The sequence below is a fragment of the Argiope bruennichi genome, chromosome X1 (assembly GCF_947563725.1).
Source record: "Argiope bruennichi chromosome X1, qqArgBrue1.1, whole genome shotgun sequence".
NCBI classification, from domain to species: Eukaryota; Metazoa; Arthropoda; class Arachnida; order Araneae; family Araneidae; genus Argiope; species Argiope bruennichi.
Window position 1 is genome coordinate 14716177 of NC_079162.1, and position 22742 is coordinate 14738918.

At 31.2% G+C, this 22742-nt stretch overlaps 1 protein-coding gene across 4 annotated transcripts in view; it reads right to left on the reverse strand.

The window, feature by feature from the left end:
• Positions 1-22742, reverse strand: part of LOC129958757 (E3 ubiquitin-protein ligase TRIP12-like) — a 108126-nt gene that overhangs the window by 58071 nt on the left and 27313 nt on the right. For 2 of the 4 annotated variants that reach the window (XM_056071427.1, XM_056071426.1), the window contains exons 5-9: positions 11540-11995; positions 6269-6782; positions 1934-2121; positions 1756-1839; positions 1409-1504 (exon numbers count right to left, since the gene is read on the reverse strand). In XM_056071427.1, the coding sequence (XP_055927402.1) occupies positions 1409-1504; positions 1756-1839; positions 1934-2121; positions 6269-6782; positions 11540-11995 (1338 nt within the window). Of the gene's footprint in view, positions 1-1408; positions 1520-1755; positions 1840-1933; positions 2122-6268; positions 6783-11539; positions 11996-22742 lie in introns of all 4 variants that reach the window. The other 2 variants (XM_056071425.1, XM_056071424.1) reach the window with 1 other exon arrangement.

Below are 22742 nucleotides of genomic sequence, written 5' to 3' on the forward strand. Positions count from 1 at the left end.
TACGCAACAACTTGATTTTGTGGAACTTCTTGAAATCATTCAGCAAAATCAGGATTAATTTGCATCTGCCCATTTCGCAATACATACGGATTTTGAGCAGCTCATTGATATTAAAATATTCTCTAACCTACTTTGAATAAGCTCAGTTTCTGAAATAATAAAAAAACCATTCAATAAACTCAAGTATACTAGACAAAATACCAACGCGCTGCTTACGCAGATTAAATGTTCTGGCCAGAGAAATGTATTATATTCTCTCACGCAGTTACAGAAGTCTTGCGCAAACTCATTAACTGCAAATCGGTAATCTCATGGAAAAACGACAACTGTCCCGCAAATCAAAAATGACCTGAAGAGGGGAAAGAGTAAAAAATAGGCGATTTTCCGCATTATACAATCGCAAATGGTATTGTTCTGTTTTCCGAAGCTGTGACTATAATCTTTTATCCTTACAATCTTTAGAGATCGGCATTTTCCAGAGGGGAAAAAAAAAAAATAACTACGAAACTTAAAATTCCCTGTATTTTCCCAGATTTTATGAAAAATTCCAAATTTCTCTGTATTTTCCCAGATTCTATGAAAAATTCCAAATTTCTCTGTATTTTCCCTGCTTTTTCTGTAGATTTTTAAATTCCCTGGTTTCCTGTTCTCCGGGTGGTGTGCTAATTCTGTCTGTTCATTGAAATAGATTTCACTCAAAATTTGATAGCAAGTTAGAAATTTGATTTAATGAAATTCTAGCTCAAAGCTTTTTGTATTATCTTGTTCACAGGCAGACATAGTTCCAAAAATGCTTCATTTGGAGGTTTAAATCAAAGGAGGTATTTTTAAGACATTATATAAGGACCATCAAAAACAGTTTTTAAGAACTTTAATGATGCATCCTGATTAAAGCTAAATGAGACATATTTTAAATTAAATATCTATGCAACGCATATAAGGGTGATTATACTAATTAAATTACACATGTGAAATCATTTGTACTCGTCCCAATTAATATGCACAATATTATACATTTAATTGCTAGCAAGAATGCAGAAAGAAACTGAATGGGACATAATTGAATGGGTGAAAAGAATATTACTAATTCAAAATTCTTAAAACAAAATAATGAGACTCTTAAATGTTCGGATTCGTATATTAGTATATTCGGATTAGTACCGTTCTTTTATTTTCATTCAAATTCAAAGCATGTATGACAACAGTAAAGGATGGCTGGTATAGTAATGTTCTTACATTCAATAAATATATATACATTTATCAAGCTAATTCATAAATTCTAATTTAATTCTGTGCTGTTCTTCTCAACCATTCAATTTAAACATCAAATGGTTAGTCTCTATAGAGAATAAAATAAAGGGATATATATTATATAATAAATGGCAATATTATATAATAAAATGCTTACTGGCAGTAGTTCCCATGGATCTATGTAGAAGGTGCTGCATTCGAGGACCTAGAGCACCAAATAAATGAGGTGGAAGTCCTCTAGCTTCTAACAGAGCTGCATGTAAAGAAACTTAAATAACAAGATTTACATAGTAAATCGAATTAAAGAAATACAAAAAATCTCAAAATACACATAATATAAATTAAATTACTGGCATGCACTTTCAAATTCCATTAATATCAGATGCTCGATCTTTTAAAAAAATTAATTTTTAGTTAAAAAATCGCAATACGTAACATCTTTTATATTTCTTTCACAAAAGTTTAGCAATTTCAAAAGAAGATAAAATACAAGATGACAAATACCTTGTAAACGACCCATTTCACTATCTTCTGACTCGCTGTCCCCAATTGCAGCAATACTAGCAGCGATGTTCATTCCACTGGATGCTAAAATTTAAAAGCCATATTAAACGTATGTATTTATTACAAATGTATAAGACAGATTACAGAAAAGGTTTCATTAAAAAATAGGCAGTAAAACCTGGGGCATTAGCGGGATTTTCAAGAATAGAGTTTCCTTCAGATGTAAATGGATTTGATGAAAGTTCTTGGCCAGTGTCGGTGCCAGACATTCCAGCTCTAGCCCTTACTACTGTTTGGCGGCTTGTTCCCCCTCCAGCAGCAGTTGAGCTTGAGGGAAGTTTTGTAACACGGGAGGAGCGCCGACTCCTAATAAAAATTGCAATTTGTTAAAAATTTATACAAACAATTTTCATGATCTCATTATAATGAACTATAATTTTTATATGTATAACTGTACCACATAATAGCTATATTCTCTCATGATTACCTATAACCAAAAATTTCACAATGTTTCAAATTTGAAAAGTTTAGGTGTTTTCACAATAACTGCTATCTAACAGGTTTAGTACCATATCTTGTAAGTGAATTTTTTAAACCTAATGCAACTTTGGAACTTACTCTTTACAACAATTATGTCAGAAAGATTGTTCCTTCTCAAAGTGATTAAATGAAAAGCAAGAATTTATTTAATAGATTAAAATCCTTTATCACATTATGAAACTATAAGACAATAAAATATCAAAATATTGAAAAGAATTTCAAGAAAAAATACACACTGTACATGCTCGTTTATAAAGTTTTGATAATTACTCGCCAAGCTTCTTTCAAAATCTTTACACATCAACTTATTTTTTTTAAAAAAAAATTGGAAATAGGGTTAAAGTAAAGTAAAAAAATTCATAATGCAAGAACTTATACAGATCAAAATTTAAACAAAACAAACACTATCAAATTTATATATGTAATGAATTAATTTTCACAAAATGCAAGAGTTCATTTCATATTTTTGATCAATCCATATCTTTTGCTTTTAATCCTTTCCACTAAAGGATAAATTTATGTAGTAATCTGAATTGGAATAGCAAATAAAAATCAATCGCTTCTCATTTCAGAAACTCATAAAAAAGGGCATACTATTAATTATGCTCATAGTTTTATTATTACTATTATTCATTTCTCAAAGCTCAGACCCAGAGAGAGAAAAATGGCATTAATGCTGGATAACTGCAGAGTTCATACGTTGCTTAAATTTTAAATTAACTCATTTTGGCATGTTTATTACAAAAACATACTCTCCAAAAAAGGTTACCCAGTCATCCATAGCATTTCTTACAGAAATCTATACTTATAATAAAGCTCAATGTGTGTGTGTGTGTGTGTGTGTGTGTGTGTGTGTGTGTGTGTGTGTGTGTGTGTGTGTGTGTGTGTGTGTGTGTGTTGGCGCTCTACAAGCCAGGTCATTTGACATACAGCTATCAAATTTGGTACATGTATACCTTAGAGGTCGGGAATGTGCACCTGGGGTCCCTTTTTTTGAAATTTTAATTAGAATTTTAATTATTAATTAAAAACTAACTTTCCCGCCAAAAAAATCTTCCATTTTCCCCACCGCCAACTTTTCCGCCAAAAAAATCTTCCATTTTCTCCACCGCCAAATGAGTAAGACTTTTCTCCCAACAGTAATGAGGCTAGGGTAAACATTTTTCGGCGGATTATTTCAAACGATTCTGTTTATTTTCTTAATGTTTTATGCATTTAAAATTAAACATTGTTAATTAATCCATGTTTCAGATTCATTCTGAAGTACTTTTGAATTAAAATAACACAGAATAAAGGAAATTAAAAATGTATAATCTGCATAGCGTTACCCCAACTGGAGTAGAAAAATTCACGCAGTTGCGTTACCGTAAAAGACGAAGAAAATTCACGCATGCGCGTTGTGTTCTGATTGTTGTCATGGCAACCATTATCAACGGACGATTTAAATTACTTTTAGGCGAGTTGTGTGCTTTTGTAATTAAATTGTATCTATGTTAGTTATATATTTTTTTGTATATGCTTATAGTTTTAAGTACATCGTTTTTTAAGTAGTTTTTTTAAACCTGTTTTTGACCGATTATTTTAAACGATTCGTTTTATTTTCTTAGTGTTTGATGCATTTAAAATTAAACATTGTTAACGAATCGATCTGTTCATGAGGAATCTGAGAAAATTTTGTTGAGAAATTCTTGAGATATTGCATAAATTAAGAAAGATATTCTTTAGTGCCCATAAAGTTTAAACGCTGAGTGACTCTATTTTCATTAATCAGATTATAAAAAAATTCTTTGTTTCAGTAAAAAATATTATTATATTAATTGCAGATTAATTCTTTCCACTTTAATTCAAAGCATAAATTCTACGCGTGCTAACAGAAAATTAGAGAGATACATATTACGTTATGACTGAAGGCCTTTATAATATTATGAGTGAATTATATGACTATCAAAATGTGAAGTTTTAAAATATTTTGATGAAGAAGCTATTAAAGTAGGAATTGCATAAAATATTTAAATATAAAAATTTTAACGAACATTAAGATTGGCGAACCGGCTGGTCGACAAATTCTTGAGATATTACATAAATTAAGAAAGATATTTTTTAGTTCCCATAAGGTTTAAATGCTCATAGACTCTGTTTTCGTTAATCATGTTACTAAAAAAAATTAACATTTATTGACGAACATGAACACACTGATATTCACCGTTACTCTGATTAGATGTTATAAAATCTGAATAGATAAACATAAACGTGTAAACAGCTGTGCGCCGGTTTCTATGGCAAAACAGCTGGAAAGGGAAAAGAAGTTTCTAAGACAGAACATCTGCTTTACACAATTTTATAGAATAACTTTTCCACTTTTTCGTTTCATTTTTTAAAAAAAATTAATTATTTAATAAGAACACCTGCTTTACCCAATTTTTTAGAATAGTTTTTTTCCCCCTCTTCGCTTGCTTTAAAAAAACATCTATACTTATATATAAAGTTCAATGTGTGTGTGTTGGCGCTCTACAGGCCAGACCGTTCGACCTACCGCTACCAAATTTGGCACATGCATACCTTGGAGGTCGGGAATGTGCACCTGGGGTCCCTTTTTTGAATTTTTAATTAGAATTTTAATTATTAATTAAAAGCTAACTTTCTCGACAAAAAATTATTTATTTTCCCTACCACCAAATGAGTAAGAGTTCAGTTTTTTTTCCCCAACAGTAATGAGGCTAGGCTTAAGATTTTTCGGCTGATTATTTCAAAGGATTCTGTTTATTTTCGTAATCTTTGATGCATTTAAAATTAAACATTGTTAATTAATCGATCTTTCAAATTAATTCTGAAATACTTTTGAATTAAAATAAAACAGAATAAAGGAAATAAAAATTTCTAATCTGCATAGCGTTACCCCAACTGGCTTAGAAAAACTCACGCATTTGCGTTACCGTAACTAGCGTTGTAAATTCAAGCATGCGCATTGTGTTCTGATTGTTGACATGACAACCAATATCAACGGACGATTTAAATTATTTTCAGATTAGTTGCATGCTTTTGTAATTAAAGTGTATTTATGTTAGTTATATATTTTTTGTGTATGCTTATAGTTTTAAGACCATCGTCTTTTAAGTAGTTTTTTTAACCTGTTTTCAACCGATTATTTTAAACGATTCGTTTTTTTTTTTTTTTTTTTTTTTAGTGTTTGATGCATTTAAAATTAAACATTGTTAATGAATCAATCTGGTCATGATGAATCTGAGAAAAATTTGTTGACAAATTTTTGAAATATTACATAAATTAAGAAAGATATTCTTTAGTGCCCATAAAGTTTAAACACTTTATTATTTGAAAATATCAATATCAATATTTAAAAAACTACACAATGCAAGATATTAATATTTTTCTTAAACAATACATAATTTTAAAAAAGTAGCTGCAGATTGATCTGCTTTCTGTTTTTTCCTATGAGTTGATCTATTCTGTCTTTCAAGCTACCCTCCTCCCAAAACACCAGATCAGATCATTTTAACATTGCTTAATATACATTTATTGACACCAACATAGCAACCAAACATTTTCACATACCAAAAGCTTTACAACTCTTAACAGTGGATATGATGATTCTAGTCATGATTACTATGCTTAGTCACAAAAATCGTCACATAAAACAGCATTCAAAATTTGTCTGCCAAGTGTTGAATCGTTAAGCTGTGTGTGTGTGTGTGTGTGTGTGTGTGTGTGTGTGTGTGTGTGTGTGTGTGTGTGTGTGTGTGTGTGTGTGTGTGTGTGTGTGTGTGTGTGTGTGTGTGTGTGTGTGTGTGTGATGTAGTTTTATCATTTCGTTATCATATTGTATTTTAAAAATCTACACAAAGTGCCCATTTCTTAAATTTTACATGTAGAATTTTCATACATCATACAAAAAGAATTTGTCAGGGCAAACATTTAATGAAAAGAATCAGGAAATAAAGTCACAGATGTTACTTACCGGCTACTTGTACACGACCCCGTGATCTTTGTCTTGCTAGGCTTGGTTTGATCACTAACAGATTTTGCTTCACCACTTTCAATCTTGCCCTTTGCTTTATCAGTGTAACTTGCACCGCCAGTACCTGTATTACTTTCAACTCTACCTTTTCTATTTCTTTCAGGTAGTTGAAAATCCCTTTCAGTTTCGGAAATTGAGGCAAAAAATGTTTGTTCAAAGTCTATATCGTCGTCACTTAGTAAATTGGGATCATTACTATCTTCATTTGGGGGCAAAAGAGTAGGGTCGTCTTTGGTTAGTTTTAGAGCATTTAAATCTTGCTCAACGGTTCTAGTAGATAATTTATCGCATTTAGGCAAATGAGAACCTACAAAATTCTTCCTTTTACATGCTCCTCTAAGCATGCAAGAAAAATTCTTTAGTTTTCCTTGACTTGCAGCAGTTTCTGGAAGTACACTGCTTTCTTGAACTAATGAAGAATCGCCTTTATTCATAAACTTTCTATCAACATTATCTACAGAAAGAAAAAAAAATTATTGATGAGGTAATATATATATACAAGATCAAAAATATATGTACAATAATTGAGACATCAATATTTTTAATGTCTACGATCATAACAATCATATACAATATGAGAAAAAATATTACACATCTTCTACAGATCAATCTAAAAATAAATTAAAAAGTTATTTCTTATTTAAAGAAAAAATAAATGCACTTTTTTAAAACTTGAAATATATGTTAAAAAATAAAATAAAATATAAACGAAGAAAAAAGAATCACTGCTAAATAAAAGTTTTCCACTCACAGTCTGAATCATATTAAACAAAAATATAACACAGAAAACTGAGAAACACTGCTAAGCAATAAAAAATCATGATATTGCAAAAACCATTTTTACTACCAACACTTGTAAAAGGAAAGAGAACAAAGGGTAAATACCATTTTTTAGGATGAAAATTATTATTAGAAAACATTTCATAAAATTTATTTAATACATAAATTCATTTTTATACATGACATCCAATCCAAATTATAATAGGAGAATTGTGAAACATGAAAATTCAAGTTCTAAATAATTTAAGTTCAATAATAAGAACTTTGATTAATAAAATATTACAGAAACATATTTTTCCTTATTATATATATAGCATAAAATATACTATATAAAAAGCCTGGATATATTTATTTTCCCGAAAATGCTGAGTTGTTATAAATTGAAGTTCGCCAATTCAGAAGGCCCCCAATGCACATAAAATTACAAGCACATAACACAAGCTATGTTTTTTGTGAAAACTGGAAACGGATGGTAAATTGACGTTTTCGGATTTGACAAGTTATCTTTTCCTGTACTCCTTTTAGATACTAAGTTCAACAATAATGATGACTTTTTCGGACTGGCATACAGTGTTGCATGTTTTCCTCTTTTGGTATGCCTAGTAAGTGCCTGTTTTCACATATTATTAAGGCTTATTATCTTTTTACAAAGAGAACAGTACGCAACAACTTGATTTTGTGGAACTTCTTGAAATCCTTCAGCAAAATCAGGATTAATTTGCATCTGCCCATTTCGCATTACATACGGATTTTGAGCAGCTCATTGATTTTAAAATATTCTCTAATCTACTTTGAATAAGCTCACAGTTTCTGAAATACAGGGGTGTTTGTGGGACCCCAAAAAATTCCCTGAAACTTTTACGGACTTACTACCGGCATTTTGGAGTTTCGAGAAGAGGGGGGGGGGAGAAATGAAAAATTACAATTATGAAGTATTGAATGACCTAATTCTAATATATAGTTCAATGAATTACTTTTTTTTGCAAAATTAATAGCCATAAATTTTCAAACATATAAACTACTACATTTTATGCAAATATTTTAAATTACCTGAATTAATTCTTTTAAAAAAATTATCTAATTTCTGCTGCTTTTTTTTATTTTCTGATGTTTGTGGGCTTGTCTTTCTTTTGTGGTGAACTTCATAATTGCAGGAAGGTTGACTTTTATTTTCCTCATTTACAGTTGAAGAAATTTCCTCGAGAACTGCACATGCAGAGGTAGAAGCAGTTTGCTTTTCTGCTAATGTAGAAGGTTTTTCAGAGACTTTTATAGATGACTCATCTGAAATACATGTTTTTAAGTCCTCTTGATATGTTTTCCAACTTCTGTTCATATTCAGTAAGAGATCTTTGTGAATTGGATCAGTCATTGGATTTTTTGAGCCATATTTTTCACATGAGGTTTCTTTAGAAGCCATTAAATCATATTTAATAGTCTGCACTGCATCTAGGGAATCAATCTTAAGAGAGGTTCTATAGTCAGTGACAAGTGTATCCATTAAGTTGAATGCACTTTCCACTAATGGGCCATGGAAGCAGCTAAGGCAGGCTTTGACCAATTTAGCCAATGTAGGATACTTATAATCATTTGTGAAATCATCTTTTAAATTAAAAACTTTAGACCAATATTTATCAATTGTACACTTGACTTGATTTCCACTTTCATCAGATGTGTAGAGCATTTCTTTGGTGATATCAATATCACTCTGGTATAACCTTATTTCAGCTTCTACTTTTGACTTTTCATTATCACTAAAAATATGGGACATAAAAGATGATAATTTTTCAAAAGCTAATATTGTACTGGTTTTACCTCTTAGCTCTGGATCTAATGCTGTAAAACTAATTAGATATGAATTTTTAAGGGGTAATTTCTGTTTCATATGCTGAAATTTCAAAGTGAAATTCTCTTGCGTACATAAATAAAAAAATATTTCAATAAGCGAAACGAAAAATTTACACGTGCATCAATAAATGAAACAAAAATTTTACACAGCGGAGAAAAAAAAAGTTGCGAAGCGATCAATAACAAATAGCTAATACGGCGAAAAATCCCCCTTCTCTACTTATTGGCGCCACGCCAGAAGAGATAAGACCTTTGAACCCAGAGTCACGTTATCGCACATCTGGTCGAACGAAGTCTCTCCCTTTTTTTTCTGCCGCGCCTACTTGCTGAAAGGAATCCAGAAGAGAATGTCCGAGAACCGGGGGAATGAGTCATAACTCGCAATAAGGAAAGAACAAAAAAGAAGTTTTTTCCCGCTTTTCACGCATTATCACTGCCTTTGGAGAAAGAAAGGAAAAGTTTTCACCACACACACTGACCTTGCGTTTTCTGCTTTCAAAGCAAACAAAATTACCCAGATCAAAATAAATAATTCATTATTATTCCTACTTCCTTTTGAACGACGATCCCCGGAATTTCCGGGTATCGAAGTTCAAAATCCCCGGAATTCCGGGGTTTCCCCGGAGCACAAACACCCCTGGAAATAATAAAACATTCAATAAGCTCAAGTATACCAGACAAAATACCTAACTTAAGCAGATTGAATGTTCTGGTCAGAAAAACCTAAATGACTAGGACTACATAAATGAACAGCTCAGCACAAGACATTGAAATTCATATAACATAAAACATTTAAATAGCTACTAACTAAAATGATGAGGGCTAAATACAGTGAGCCACAAAATTGAATATACACCTCTAAAACCTTTAGACTTCTTCCAATTACAAATTAAATATTGATTTAAAATAGATAAATTTTTTTTTATCCTAGATACGTTAACCTCTGCTTTACCATCCTATAATAACACAATTCTATAGTTAACTTATTTATTACGAAAAAAGTTAAGCGATTCGAAGAAAAGATAGAAAACCATGCCACAAAATTGAGTATACACTTCTTATATTTGTAAATTTTTCCACCACTTTTTTTAGTTTCAAAGTTTCTTTAAAGAGTTTCAGGAGTAGCTGCTGCTTATAACACGTGCTATTGCACTTCAACGCTTTTAAATAGTATTTTTTCTCATTAATCGTAAAATGAGCTCTCGTAGAGAAACTACTGAATCTGAACGTTTATTAGTTGTAAAATAGTCGAAAGAAGTTGGAGAGCTTGTTTTTATTGATGGTATTATGGAAAAACATGTATATTTGGGGATTTTAAATGATAACTTGAAAAAAAGTGCCAGTTAGTTGGGGTTGGGTCAAGCTTCATATTCCAGCAGGACAACGACCCCAAGCATACAGCGAAGATTGTGCAGTTATACTTGCTGTACCATTGCAGGAAGCAATTACACACTCCAGCCCAGTCTCCAGACCTAAACGTCATCGAAAATTTGTGGTCGCAATTAGAGAAAGCTGTACATGAACACGAAATCACAAGCAAGGAAGTTTTCAAGAAGGTTCTGAGAGAAGAATGGGTTAAAATTTCTGTTGAAACCACTAAAATACTAGTAGAATCTGTGCCCAGAAGATTACAAGCTGTAATTCAAGCAAAAGGTTATGCAACAAAATATTAATTTGTACGTTAAAAGGAAATTAATAAAGGTGTATACTTATTTTTGTGGTGTTGTTTTTCCTCTCGTCTCAGATTTTTTTTTTTTTTTTTTTTTTTTTTTGTAAAAAATAAATAAAAGTAACAATTTTAATAGTACGGTAAAACATAGACTAAAGTATATAAAGTAAAAATTTCAATCATCTTAAAGCAATATTTAATTTGTAATTGCAATAAGTCTCTAAGTTTCTAATGTGTATACTCAATTTTGTGGCCCACTGTACATCCCATACAACCATGCAGCTATGATACATTGAACTAATATTTTAACGCTTGGTTAGAAGGCTTGATACAATATTATCTTTTAAACCAATATTACAGATTTGAAAGATATTTTGGAAAAAACTGCTAAACAAAGAAATATTTTGTTTGAAATTCCGAAAAAAAAAATGAATTTTATTATTTGGCCAGTTTACTTGAAGTCTTCAACCAGCTCAAAGATGCACATAATTAATAAAATTAGTGTATTTAAATCGCTGCAGTTCTATATCTACAGACTATGCCCACTTTTTTTTAATAAAGATAATAAAAGATATTCGCAAAAATTAAAACATTTTGTTTTTGCACTTGAAAAGCTACTAAATTTCCATACAAACTATTTCTACACTTAAGGATTCTTTAAATTTTGTTTAAGCTAAGAAAATGGGAAGGGGATATTTTTATATATATTTCCTTAAACAAGCAGGTCAAAACTTACAGCAAATCAAACTTTTTGAATTGCATGAAATACTTTAATTATTAAAGTTAATCATGATTAGAAAAAAAATTTAAAAATTAAAATAATACTTAAAATTAGTTAGTTCTCTTAGAGCTTCGATTAGTTCGTTGCAAGGACAAAATGACGGGGGGTTAGAAACTGAAGTATTTTAATTTACCTTTGAAAGAGAGAGTTTCACACTTCGGACCATCTGATTTGCGCTTTTTGAATTGATCAGCAGTACTTGATGATGAAGCTGATAAATGCTGTGAAATTTGAGTTTCAGTCTGCGGACGTCTTGAATATGTAGCAAATGACTTATTTGGGCCTAAATATGCAGCACTATAGATCCCTTTGTCCAGAACCAAGCATATATCTTTCTCTTCACATGAGGATAATGCTCCACAAGCCAAAGATGATTGAGAGCATGCACCGTCAGAAGACTGATCCACTTTTTTCGAAATTTTTATGTCTTCCAAGCCTTGGTCTTTTAAGTCCAGAGAATCATCGTCATCCTCAAAAATCTTTGGAAACCGTGCACTGCTTCGATTTGAAGGCTTAACTTCAACACATTCTGCCACAGATGAAATTATGCCACTTTGCTTTGACTCATTTTTTGGCACTGTTGCATCAGCTGAAAAAAAACAAAATATATATATATAACGATATTTTAAAATCTAATTTATATCTTCATTAATTTCAAAATTTTTATCTTAATTTAGCTCATATTAATTTCATTCAAAAATTGTCTCTTATTTCCTGATCTAATTCCCACTATATTTAATTAATTCTAATTGCGCTCTAAAAAACTGTTCATTTCAGCAATTTCTCACACTCCAAGTGAAGGGATAAAAATCCCTAATGCTCACAGCATTCTCTTCAAGATACCTAAATTTTCCTTTTCTAAGATTACACGTGTCCAAATCTCTGCCAAAATCTCAGAGTAAAGGCACTGAAGGAAAACATTCTTGTCTCTTCTGCTCTTGTGTCGCAATGCAGGCGGATGCATCTTTTACCACTTTTACTTTCAACAAATTATAAATCGACCACGCAACTGCAACAAATATGTTATACAACTGTTAGTGTGTGTGTGTGTGTGTGTGTGTGTGTGTGTGTGTGTGTGTGTGTGTGTGTGTGTGTGTGTGTGTGTGTGTGTGTGTGTGTGTGTGTGTGTGTGTGTGTTTATATCCAGTGATTAATTATAAAAAGCTCATGAAAAACTCGCCCATCCAAAATCGAATCATCAAACCGTAATTTTAAAAAACTATTTTTATTTGTAAATAAAATATTATTTTCGAGATTTATGACTCTTTTGAACAATCAGAACTATATCCTAACACTAACGACAAATAGTATACAATAAAACCATATAAATTTCATATAAAATTATACATTTTTTGGAAATTAAATTAATTCAAATAAATAACATATGTCGAAAAGATGAGAGAAAACGATTTTATATTTTCACAGATTTAAAATTCCTATAATTTGAAACCATTCTCAAAGATATCCATCATCAATACCAGGTATCTAAAAAAAGGTCACATTGATGTGTTAGTGAGAAATAATGATGAAAAAAAAAATTTCATGTCAAAATGCAAATGCATTCTTTCTCAAAAATAAATAAATAAATAAAATCTGCAGCTTGAATTACATGTTTTTAACAAATTACAAGTTTAGAAATCCAGCATTTCAAGAAAAAAAATCTTGTCCCCAGGAGACAAATTAAATCACCTCCTGTGTGCCATCATTTCAAATGTTAAATTGAGAATCATATAAACAGTTATGTACGCCCAAAACACAAGTGATAATCGGATGGAGCAACATTTAAGTTCCTTACAAAATTTATTAATCACATCCGTAGTCGATTTTTGCCATATAAGGTCTGGTGTTGTCTTGAGAAAGAATGACTCTTGTCTTACTGACAAGTGCAGGCTGCAACATTTTGCAAACAGGACAAGTACACTTTGGCTGTGTTGATTTTGCTAGCATCAAGAATTTCGAAATGTGTAAAACCAGCATTGTCCAAATAACGAAAACTATTTTCTAATGATAAATGTTTCGTTTGGTAATAAATTGACAAAGAACCAGGGGATGACAAATGGTACTTTTGTATTTGATTATTGCGCAATACATATTTCTTGCGACATATCAACATCTGGTACAGGAATGAAATTTTCTTGTGATGCGATAGTAATAAAGAGCTAATGGTGAAACACTGGAGTTCATCTTTTTCAGTCAAAACGTGAAATACTTATTTATTAAGCGCCCATATCTATCCATGGGTATGAAGATACAATCGAATGATTAAATCTAATATTCCAAACCATTATGCAAAGCTTCTTGCATATTCTAATAATGTGTGGATCACACATAATGTCCAACTTACAATGGTTCTGTCAATAGTGGATGGACACACAAATAATGATTTGTTTTGGAGGTTCTTATGACCCGTTGTAAATAAATCAATCGCAACAAGGAACATATGCTTTGTGCAACTTCGACAACACAGCTATCCAATCTTAATTCAAAAAGTAAACACAGCCATAAAACATCCTTGAATACTGACATATTCATTTAAGGGTAGTCCTTCCTATAGAGCTGCTTTCAGCATAAGTCTGTAATGACTTGACGACTGCCAAGAATGTCAAGTTCAGATGTCATCATGATAGGATTACCAACACTTGCCACTTGAATTTCACTTTTCCCCTCAGCAGCACAAGTTTTTTCATATACCTGATACCATTCAATTAATCGATCTGCTCATGATGAATCAGAGAAAATTTTGTTGACAAATTCTTGAGATATTACATAAATTAAGGAAGATATTCTTTAGCGCCCATAAGGTTTAAATGTTAAGTGACCCTGTTTTCAGTAATCATATTATAAATAAATGCTTTGTTTCATTGCAGATTAATCATTTCCATTTTAATTTAAAGCATAAATTCTACGGGAGCTAACAGAAAATTAGAGAGATACATATTACGTTATGACTGAAGGCCTTTATAATATTATGAGTGAATTATATGGCTATCAAAATTTGGTTTAAAATATTTTGATGAAGAAGCTATTTAATTATTAAAATTTTAACGAGCATTAAGATTGGCGAACCGGCTGGTCGCCAAAGGCGGCTAGTTTTAAATACAAAGTACGCAATTATTGTTGAATTATTACAGAAACAATTAACAATAGTCGTTATAATTAAAGTTCGCCTATTCAGACGGCTCTGCAGTCACTTCTATGGCTTCCAATGCATGCACATAAATTTACAAGCACATAATACGAGCGATGTTTTTTGAGAAAAATTGAAAAAAAAAATAATAATAATTACATTCTTCATCAATACGTCAATATCAAAGGCAATTTTTCAGACTGTTTCTATCACTGAAAAAAATATCTGAGTTATTCAAATTTTCGACAAACTATGGAGTGGCAGTGACATCATGACTTCAAAATTCTTAAATTTATGGTTCACATTAATGTATTTAATTCGTTTGTATATTTTTCGAGCAAGTACAAGGTGATCAAAATTAAAACACGCCTACTCTCAGCTCTCTATGCAGCGAAATACTCAGTGAAAAGGCTCCAAAATTGATGAAACGGATTACGCGAAAAAAAATTAGTCCCCAAAACACAGATACATGGCGCTGTATAACAGAAAATATGCTGAAAAGACACAAAATACACATTTTATTCGAATGCATCAAACATTCAACCACAAGGACCTTATCGATTCAGGGTAACTGATCAATACGGTTCCCTTCTTCAAGATGTAAAATCTGCATTCTGTAGACAACTTGTTCAACTGCAGATCGTAATGGTCGATTGTGATACTTCTCACATGCAGAGTTCTCACTGTCTTTCAAATCTGCCAAGGTTACCAGACGCCCTCGATAAGCGTGATTTTTTAAGTATCGTCAGAGCCAAAAATCAAAGGGATTCATTCGGATCTGGAGAACGAGAAGGCCAGGTTGTCGCAAACACACGACTAATTACTCTATCATTAGTAAAATGTTCTTGAAAAAACTGCTGGACACAGAGTCTAATGTGCGGAGGCACTACATATTGCATAAAAGTAACTGAATGGAGACATTGGCGATGTTGCATTAGGGATACAAAATTTTCAAGCATGTTTCTGTACCTCCTGGCCGTCACGGTGCATGTCACAAGGCCAGTGAATGCAGCCTCTTTGAAAAAGAAAGTTCCAAGAATAAATGTGGCTGTGAATCTAAACCAGACTGTAATTTTCAGTGAGTGAAGTGGAATCTCTTGGAAGGTACGAGGGTTTTCCCGAGTCCCAAATGCGTCAGTTATAGGTGTTGACTGTTCCATTTAAATGGAAATGTGCTTCATCGCTCTAAAGAATCTGCCATGGCCACGATGCATCCATTTCAACTCTAGCCAGAAATGTCCGTGCAAAGGTCAGTCGCTTCCCCCTGTCGATGAGCAGCAACAATTTTATACGGGTAACAATTTTATACGGGTAAAAATGCACTATTTTTCTCAGTACGTTCCGCACTGTAGTGTAGGGAATACCGAAGTGCCATAACGCTGCACGTGCACTACTACAGCCTACAACGTTATTCATTGATTGTTCAAAAATAGCGGTGGCAACATCTTCAACAGTCGATTGAATCTGAAAGGGTCGATTTGTGTCCTCGACCAGGCAGAACTCTAAGATCTCCAGTTTTCTAGAATGGAGTGATCGTCCTGCTGAGAGCTTGTGGAAGTAATGGTCCTTTGCGTAAATTGATTAAGTCGACGACACTCTCGAAGTGCAGCTGCAGAATTTCCTTTGTTGTTATAAAACAAGTTCACAAGCAAAGCAGGTTCTGCAGTGTGACAGCCACCACTGATAAGATTTACATTTTTCCAGTTTCATCTCCTTTTATGCCAAGAACAGTATCTGCATACCAAGGGTTTTTGCAAATTTTTGCTTACAGTGCGAAATTGCAGTTACAATGACAATTTAAATTTCTTCATTTTTTTTTTTTTTTTTTTTTTTTCATATCAGCAATAGAAATTTTAAAAAAATTCATACCGCGTGTATTTTGTGTGTGTGTGTGTGTGTGTGTGTGTGTGTGTGTGTGTGTGTGTGTGTGTGTGTGTGTGTGTGTGTGTGTGTGTGTGTGTGTGTGTGTGTGTGTGTGTGTGTGTGTGTGTGTGTGGCTTATTTTTGTCTTTCCGGCATATTTTCTGTTGTACAGTGCCGTCTATCGGTGTTATTGGGTTTTTTTAAGGGGCGGGGGGTAATCCGTTCCCCATGTCTTGAATAGTATGCTCAACAATTTTGGAGCCTTTACACAGAGTAATTCTCTGTAGAGTTCAGAGTAGGGGTGCTTTAATTTTGATCACCTTGTATATTGTTGCTGAAGAGAATGAACATAACATTTTGCCAAAAATGTTAACTTTGAAAGAAAGAGCTTTTGTAATTTTTTTAAAATTCTAATAACAACAATGAAGCTGCAGCTTTATAATTCTGGAGAAAGAAAAAAGTTAACATGATAATAATCATCATTATCTGATGAATAATTTGAAGTGCCCAAAGAAGTAATTGCCATGCTGTATATGAAATACATAAATTGGTTTTATTTATTTATTTATTTATTGTTTTAAAATAGTGATTTCGAATTTAATATTTTAAATAAAAAGTAAATTTACAGAAACAATTATTATGTAAAATCCTGATTAGTTCTTTCATATGAGCTGATGGCTCATTCAACATATCTACAGCTTTGTAACTGAAAAATAAAACACACCTACATGAATTTATTTATTTTATCTACTTTACACAATTTTCAAGCATAGAGATAAACCAAGGAGAGAGGGAAAACCATAACCATCTGAGGTAGAATTCAAATAGGTTAAAATAGGAAACAACAAACGATTTTTTTTAAAAGTAATACTAAGTCTCCAAATTTAAATTAACATGTGGGGTATTTTGAGATGATCAGATGGGGGGGGGGACAACCCAGTCTTGCAATATCTATGATCAATTTTTTAGAATATAGATTCTGAAATTCAGTCACCAGAACAAGATTTTATTGAAGATCTTCAAGATACTGAAGCTGTAAAGATAAAATATGATGGAAATAAAGTTTTAATAACTTAGGAAAAAAGTAAGCCCCTCTTCAATAGATTGTATTGGCTCTTCCATTCTCATGCAACAGCTGAATCTCCTTCTGTAGGAGATGAATTTAATGACTGGATAAAAAATTTTTGAATCAACTTCAACTGGTGAACCATGAAAGTTCTGTTAATAATAGAAATAGCGCCTTTATATTTAAATAGGGTGAAACTAAACTGCAACTGTCATTTTCAGGTTTAAATCATATCTGTTTCAAATAATAATGGTTCAAATAATAATCACGATGATGCAGGAAACAATTTCTGCTTAATTCATTTTTGGCTAATCACAATAGAAGATTTGAAAATCTCGGCACTGGACAGAAAATATATCCTGTAAATATTTGCGATGAATTTGCTGAGCTCTAATCAAAGAAAGTATCAACTAATATTGCAATTAATAGCTAAAATTCATTTTCTAATTTCTTCCATGAAAACTGGGATTCATTTATCATGCATTATGTAAAGGAAAATAGAGAACATTAGAAATACTCATTAAGTTTTGATATAGAGTTGATAAAATAAATACATATAGCTGCAATTAAGAATGTAAAAGCCATCAACATGATGTTTCGAAATGATCTCAACAATTTTGCGATAGTACAGCTAATAGGACCATGTTTTTATTCTGTTCTTTACGCTAGAATATTTGATGTTTCTTCTTTCAAATTATCCATTCACTGTTCAGAACAGTTATATTTAAAGGATACTGTAAAGACATTTCATGATCCCAGGCCCAATTCTGCTCTTGCCTTTCACAGAATTAGAAAACAACACTAACTAAAAACAACAGTATAGCAGCTAAAAAAATATATACCTGAAGTCACACTGTTTCCTTTCAAGAGCTGTATAATTAGTTTTGTCCATCAACAATGAGGCAGAAAACATTAAAGGAAAATAGCAGTAGCAATGCAAAAAGTTCATTGCAATATGTCCAAAAAATGTTTATTTATAAAGGTTGTAATTATATATTGGAAGGTTTGGGGGTAATAGATGATAATGAAGTCCCCTTTCCCTTTTATTACACCTCCTACCCTTAAACATTTAAATTTGGTTTGCTTATCTTATTAATAATTAAAATAGCTTCTGATACTTAAACGTTTTTTTTTATATATAAATGTCTCACTGATGAATTATGTTATTTTTTTTATTCCCACGTAATTCCATTAAGTCATAAAACAATAAGATATCTAAAGCTATTTTATGTCAAACAGAGCATAATATGAAACAAATGCAATATAAAATGTATGTTAGCAAATTATTCAGCACACATCATTCTTAAACTTTGGTTTTACCACAATACTTTCCTGAGTACTGTCTTTTTCATTCTACTTTCTGGTCCTCCCTAATTTTGCCTAGAATCATTTAATTTAAGCTGGTCAGTATTATAATGTCATGTGATTGAAGTTTTGATATAATTAGCTGTCGGCGAATTCTCAGGTATCATTTTTATTTAATTTGAAATAAATTTAATTTTTAATTAGATAAATAATACCTCAGGTCAAGAAGTGATAATATTACAATGAAGATTAATTTTAAAAAAAATCCGACAGGAAGTAAAATAAAATTCGCCATGAAGTAAGTAAATCAATTTTTTACTCTCCATTCAGGAACCCCCTAAGCTAAAGTAAGCCAATAGTTACAACTCTGATCATAAAAATATTAAAATTACTTGAAAATGACAAAATATAAAAATCAAAAACATGAGCAAGAATAAATATTAGAAACAGTATTAAAAAAAGTTTATTTGCTGTGAAGATTATATAATGTGAATAAGCAAGCGAAAATTGTGGAAACTAATGTTTTGAAAATTGCTGGAGTTATCCAAAATCTAAGAATGTTCTTGAATGTTTGAATGTTCTAAGAATGTTTTCTATTTGATTCCGAGAAAACTGCAAGTACATTTAGGTATGTTATAGAAATTTCTGCTTGCAAACAAAGAAAGTGCCAAAAAATTAAAATGTTTAGATATATATGACGTTCAATTTTCAGGAAATTCAAAATGAAGTGCAGCTTATGATGAAATTCAATCAAGTGGGCATGACAACTTTTAAGGACAGCTGTCACTCTTAAAGCTGGGTAAAATGAAAAATTTTGAGCTCCTACAAATTTTCCATCACTTTTAAGAAGACAGAAGAAATCTGCTTTTGATTTTTAGAAGTGACATGATATCTGCTATACTCAATGTAGTAGATATTCTACTACATTGAGTGTAATAGGATATCCCTTTATTTTATTACAAAATTGGAACCCCAAAGAATTTTGTTAGTGGGTTCAAGAAATTAGGTAATAATTAGCTTACATGAAAAGAGTGATTTCAAATATATCGATTACTTTTAATAGAAAACATCCAGGCAATTGCCCAAATAGATATTTACTTCAATATATATAAAATTCACGTTATCCAGATATCATTATTTTATATTTAACTTGTTTCACATTGAAATACTTCATCATACCCAGTAGATTCTCTCTTGTTGCATTACAAAACTCTTATTGCATTACCATGGTCTCTTTCCTATTTGATTCCGAGAAGACACAGACAAGAAGTGGAGCAAAGAAAAGCTGAATTTCATAAAATTATAAATTATACCAAAACATAAACACCATAAAGTAAAATAAATGACAAATCGAACAATAAAATGAAAAAATTTATAAAAAAAAAAGCTTGCAATATTAAAAATATTGTAAAGTTGCAGCATAAAACAAAATTAATCGATTTCAAGAATGATTAAATTCGCTTTCGAGAATACTAAAATCCATGATTCAGCAAAATTGTGTCATGTCTGAAAATGTTATTCTGGTTCCTGATCACAGCAATGAATTTTAAAAACCACTAAAAAAAACACTGTGTTTAATAACACTGTGTGTGTCAATTTAAAGTCACTCCTCTACTTCTCGGAATGAGTTTGTATAAAAAAATTGTATAGACTTCACCTTGTGTGTGTGTGTGTGTGTGTGTGTGTGTGTGTGTGTGTGTGTGTGTGTGTGTGTGTGTGTGTTATATTATATATATATATATATATATATATATATATATATATATATATATATGACCTTATATATATATATAAGGTCATTGTAATTAGAGTAGACTGCCGTATAGAGTGCCCTGAATCAGCCAAGTTTAATTACAATCACTTTGTGTATGAAATAATTTCTGGTAAATGAGTAAGAGAAGTGTTCTCATTAGATTGTAGTTTAATTTTTCTGTTTTATGATTAAACAAAAACTTCAATTTTCAGTAGTTTTTAAAATGCTTTCTTTTCCAACTCTTGGTCAATAATTTAATTGAAACACTTACCACAGTAAAGTAAACGGAAATGAGGTGATGAGAACATATTGTGTGGGCTGGTTTCTATACCTTCAATAGAAAATTTACCAGAATTTAACTGAGCAGACATTTATTTTTAGCCACATGATTTTCACATATTGGGCTTTATTTCGGACCTTGTAAATGATAGTAAAATTGCACTTTTACATGCACACTGAGAAGAGAAGAGAAGTAAAGCCAAATCTTTGCACAATTCAAATTTTTAGAAAATAATGAATTTTAATAACATTGCTAAATTGAATTTGCTATATATATAATTATTTATTCATGGAATGCACAGCAAAGTAAAGAAAAATTAGAAATATGTGATTAAAAAAAGTAAAAGATTCATATTTTTTAAATTATGACTAAAGAGTACTAATAATGTATACTGCTGATTTTTTAAATTAATTTTAATTCAATAAAAAGATAAAATTTGGATTTAAAATGGTAACTATTTGATAAAGGGAACTAAAATGAAAGATAAAATTAAGTGTAATTCTTTTTGAATTATAAACTGTAGTTATATATGTAGTAACTGTAGTTAATATTAACTAAACTGTAGTTAAATATTAACTAAACTGTAGTTAAATATTAATCTGAATTAGATTTATATATATCAGAGTCAGGGAAATTTGAGACGAAGTGTACTAAATATCTGTTTCTATGCTAACACCTTTTTCGCTAGTAAATGATAGTGCAGTTGCGGAGGGAAAAAAAAGGAGGCACTCAACTTTATTCTGCTGTCGATCATCACATATATAAATTACAAATACACTTTTTATACTCTCTAACATCAGTTATGCAGTCCATCAATACCACTTTTTGGCGGTATATTACACATAGGGATTGCAATACCGGTATACCGGGATACCGAATACCGGTATTTTGAGCCATTTGTACAATTTTGTAATACCGGTATTCACACGTTTAAATACCGGTTTTTCGGTATTTACTAGAAATTTTTAAAATTGTCTCCACTATATGTTCAGGGATCGCCAACATAGCAAAATAGTATACGTTTTTGTTTCTATCTCTCCCTAACGGGCGAAATTAATTAACTAATGAATGGCTTAATTAACAGCTTAAATCTAAATTAGCGAAAAATGGATTATCCCTGAAAGAAGAAATTGTATCTATCATGACTGATGGAGCAACTGTTATGAAAAAAGTTGGAAAGTTGATTGGTGCAGCTCAGCAATTGTGCTATGCTCATGGAATTCAGTTAGTAGTAATAGATGTATTATACCAAAAAAATAAAGAACAGAAGAATCCAAATACTGTGGATATAGAAACTTCGGATTCCGACTTTGAAGAGAGTAAGAGTGAGAGTGATATTGACAATGAAGATAATGACAATGTAATTGTGGAAGAAGATATTGCTAATGAGGATGAAATATTAACCCATCAAGAATTGCTTCCTATAATTTATAAAGTTCGAAAAATTGTTAAGATATTTAAACGTTCCCCTATAAAAGATGACATATTACTAAAATACATACTAACTGAAAATAAAACAGAATATAAGTTAATATTAGATTTTTAAACACGTTGGAACCGTTTACTCCTAACAGCACACATCATTATCTGAAGATTACATATAACATTGAAAAATCGCACAGAAGAAAGGCATATCGAAATAGAAAATGTCTTATGGTATTTACATAATTATAATGATTTTAAAAATGAAAATGAAAAAGAAGAAAAGAAAAGAACCAATTCAAATCTGATTAAGTTTATAGCAAATTTTCTTAAAATTTTTTACCCACAAACATATCCACATTCAAAAGAATTCGGTTCAGTTATCGAAGATTATGATGATACTAATGTCGATAGTGAAAAGGAATTGTCTCTTGAACAAGACAATATATATATGGATCATATATATATTGTCTCTTGAAAATGTGTGCTGTTAGGAGTAAACGGTTCCAACGTGTTTAAA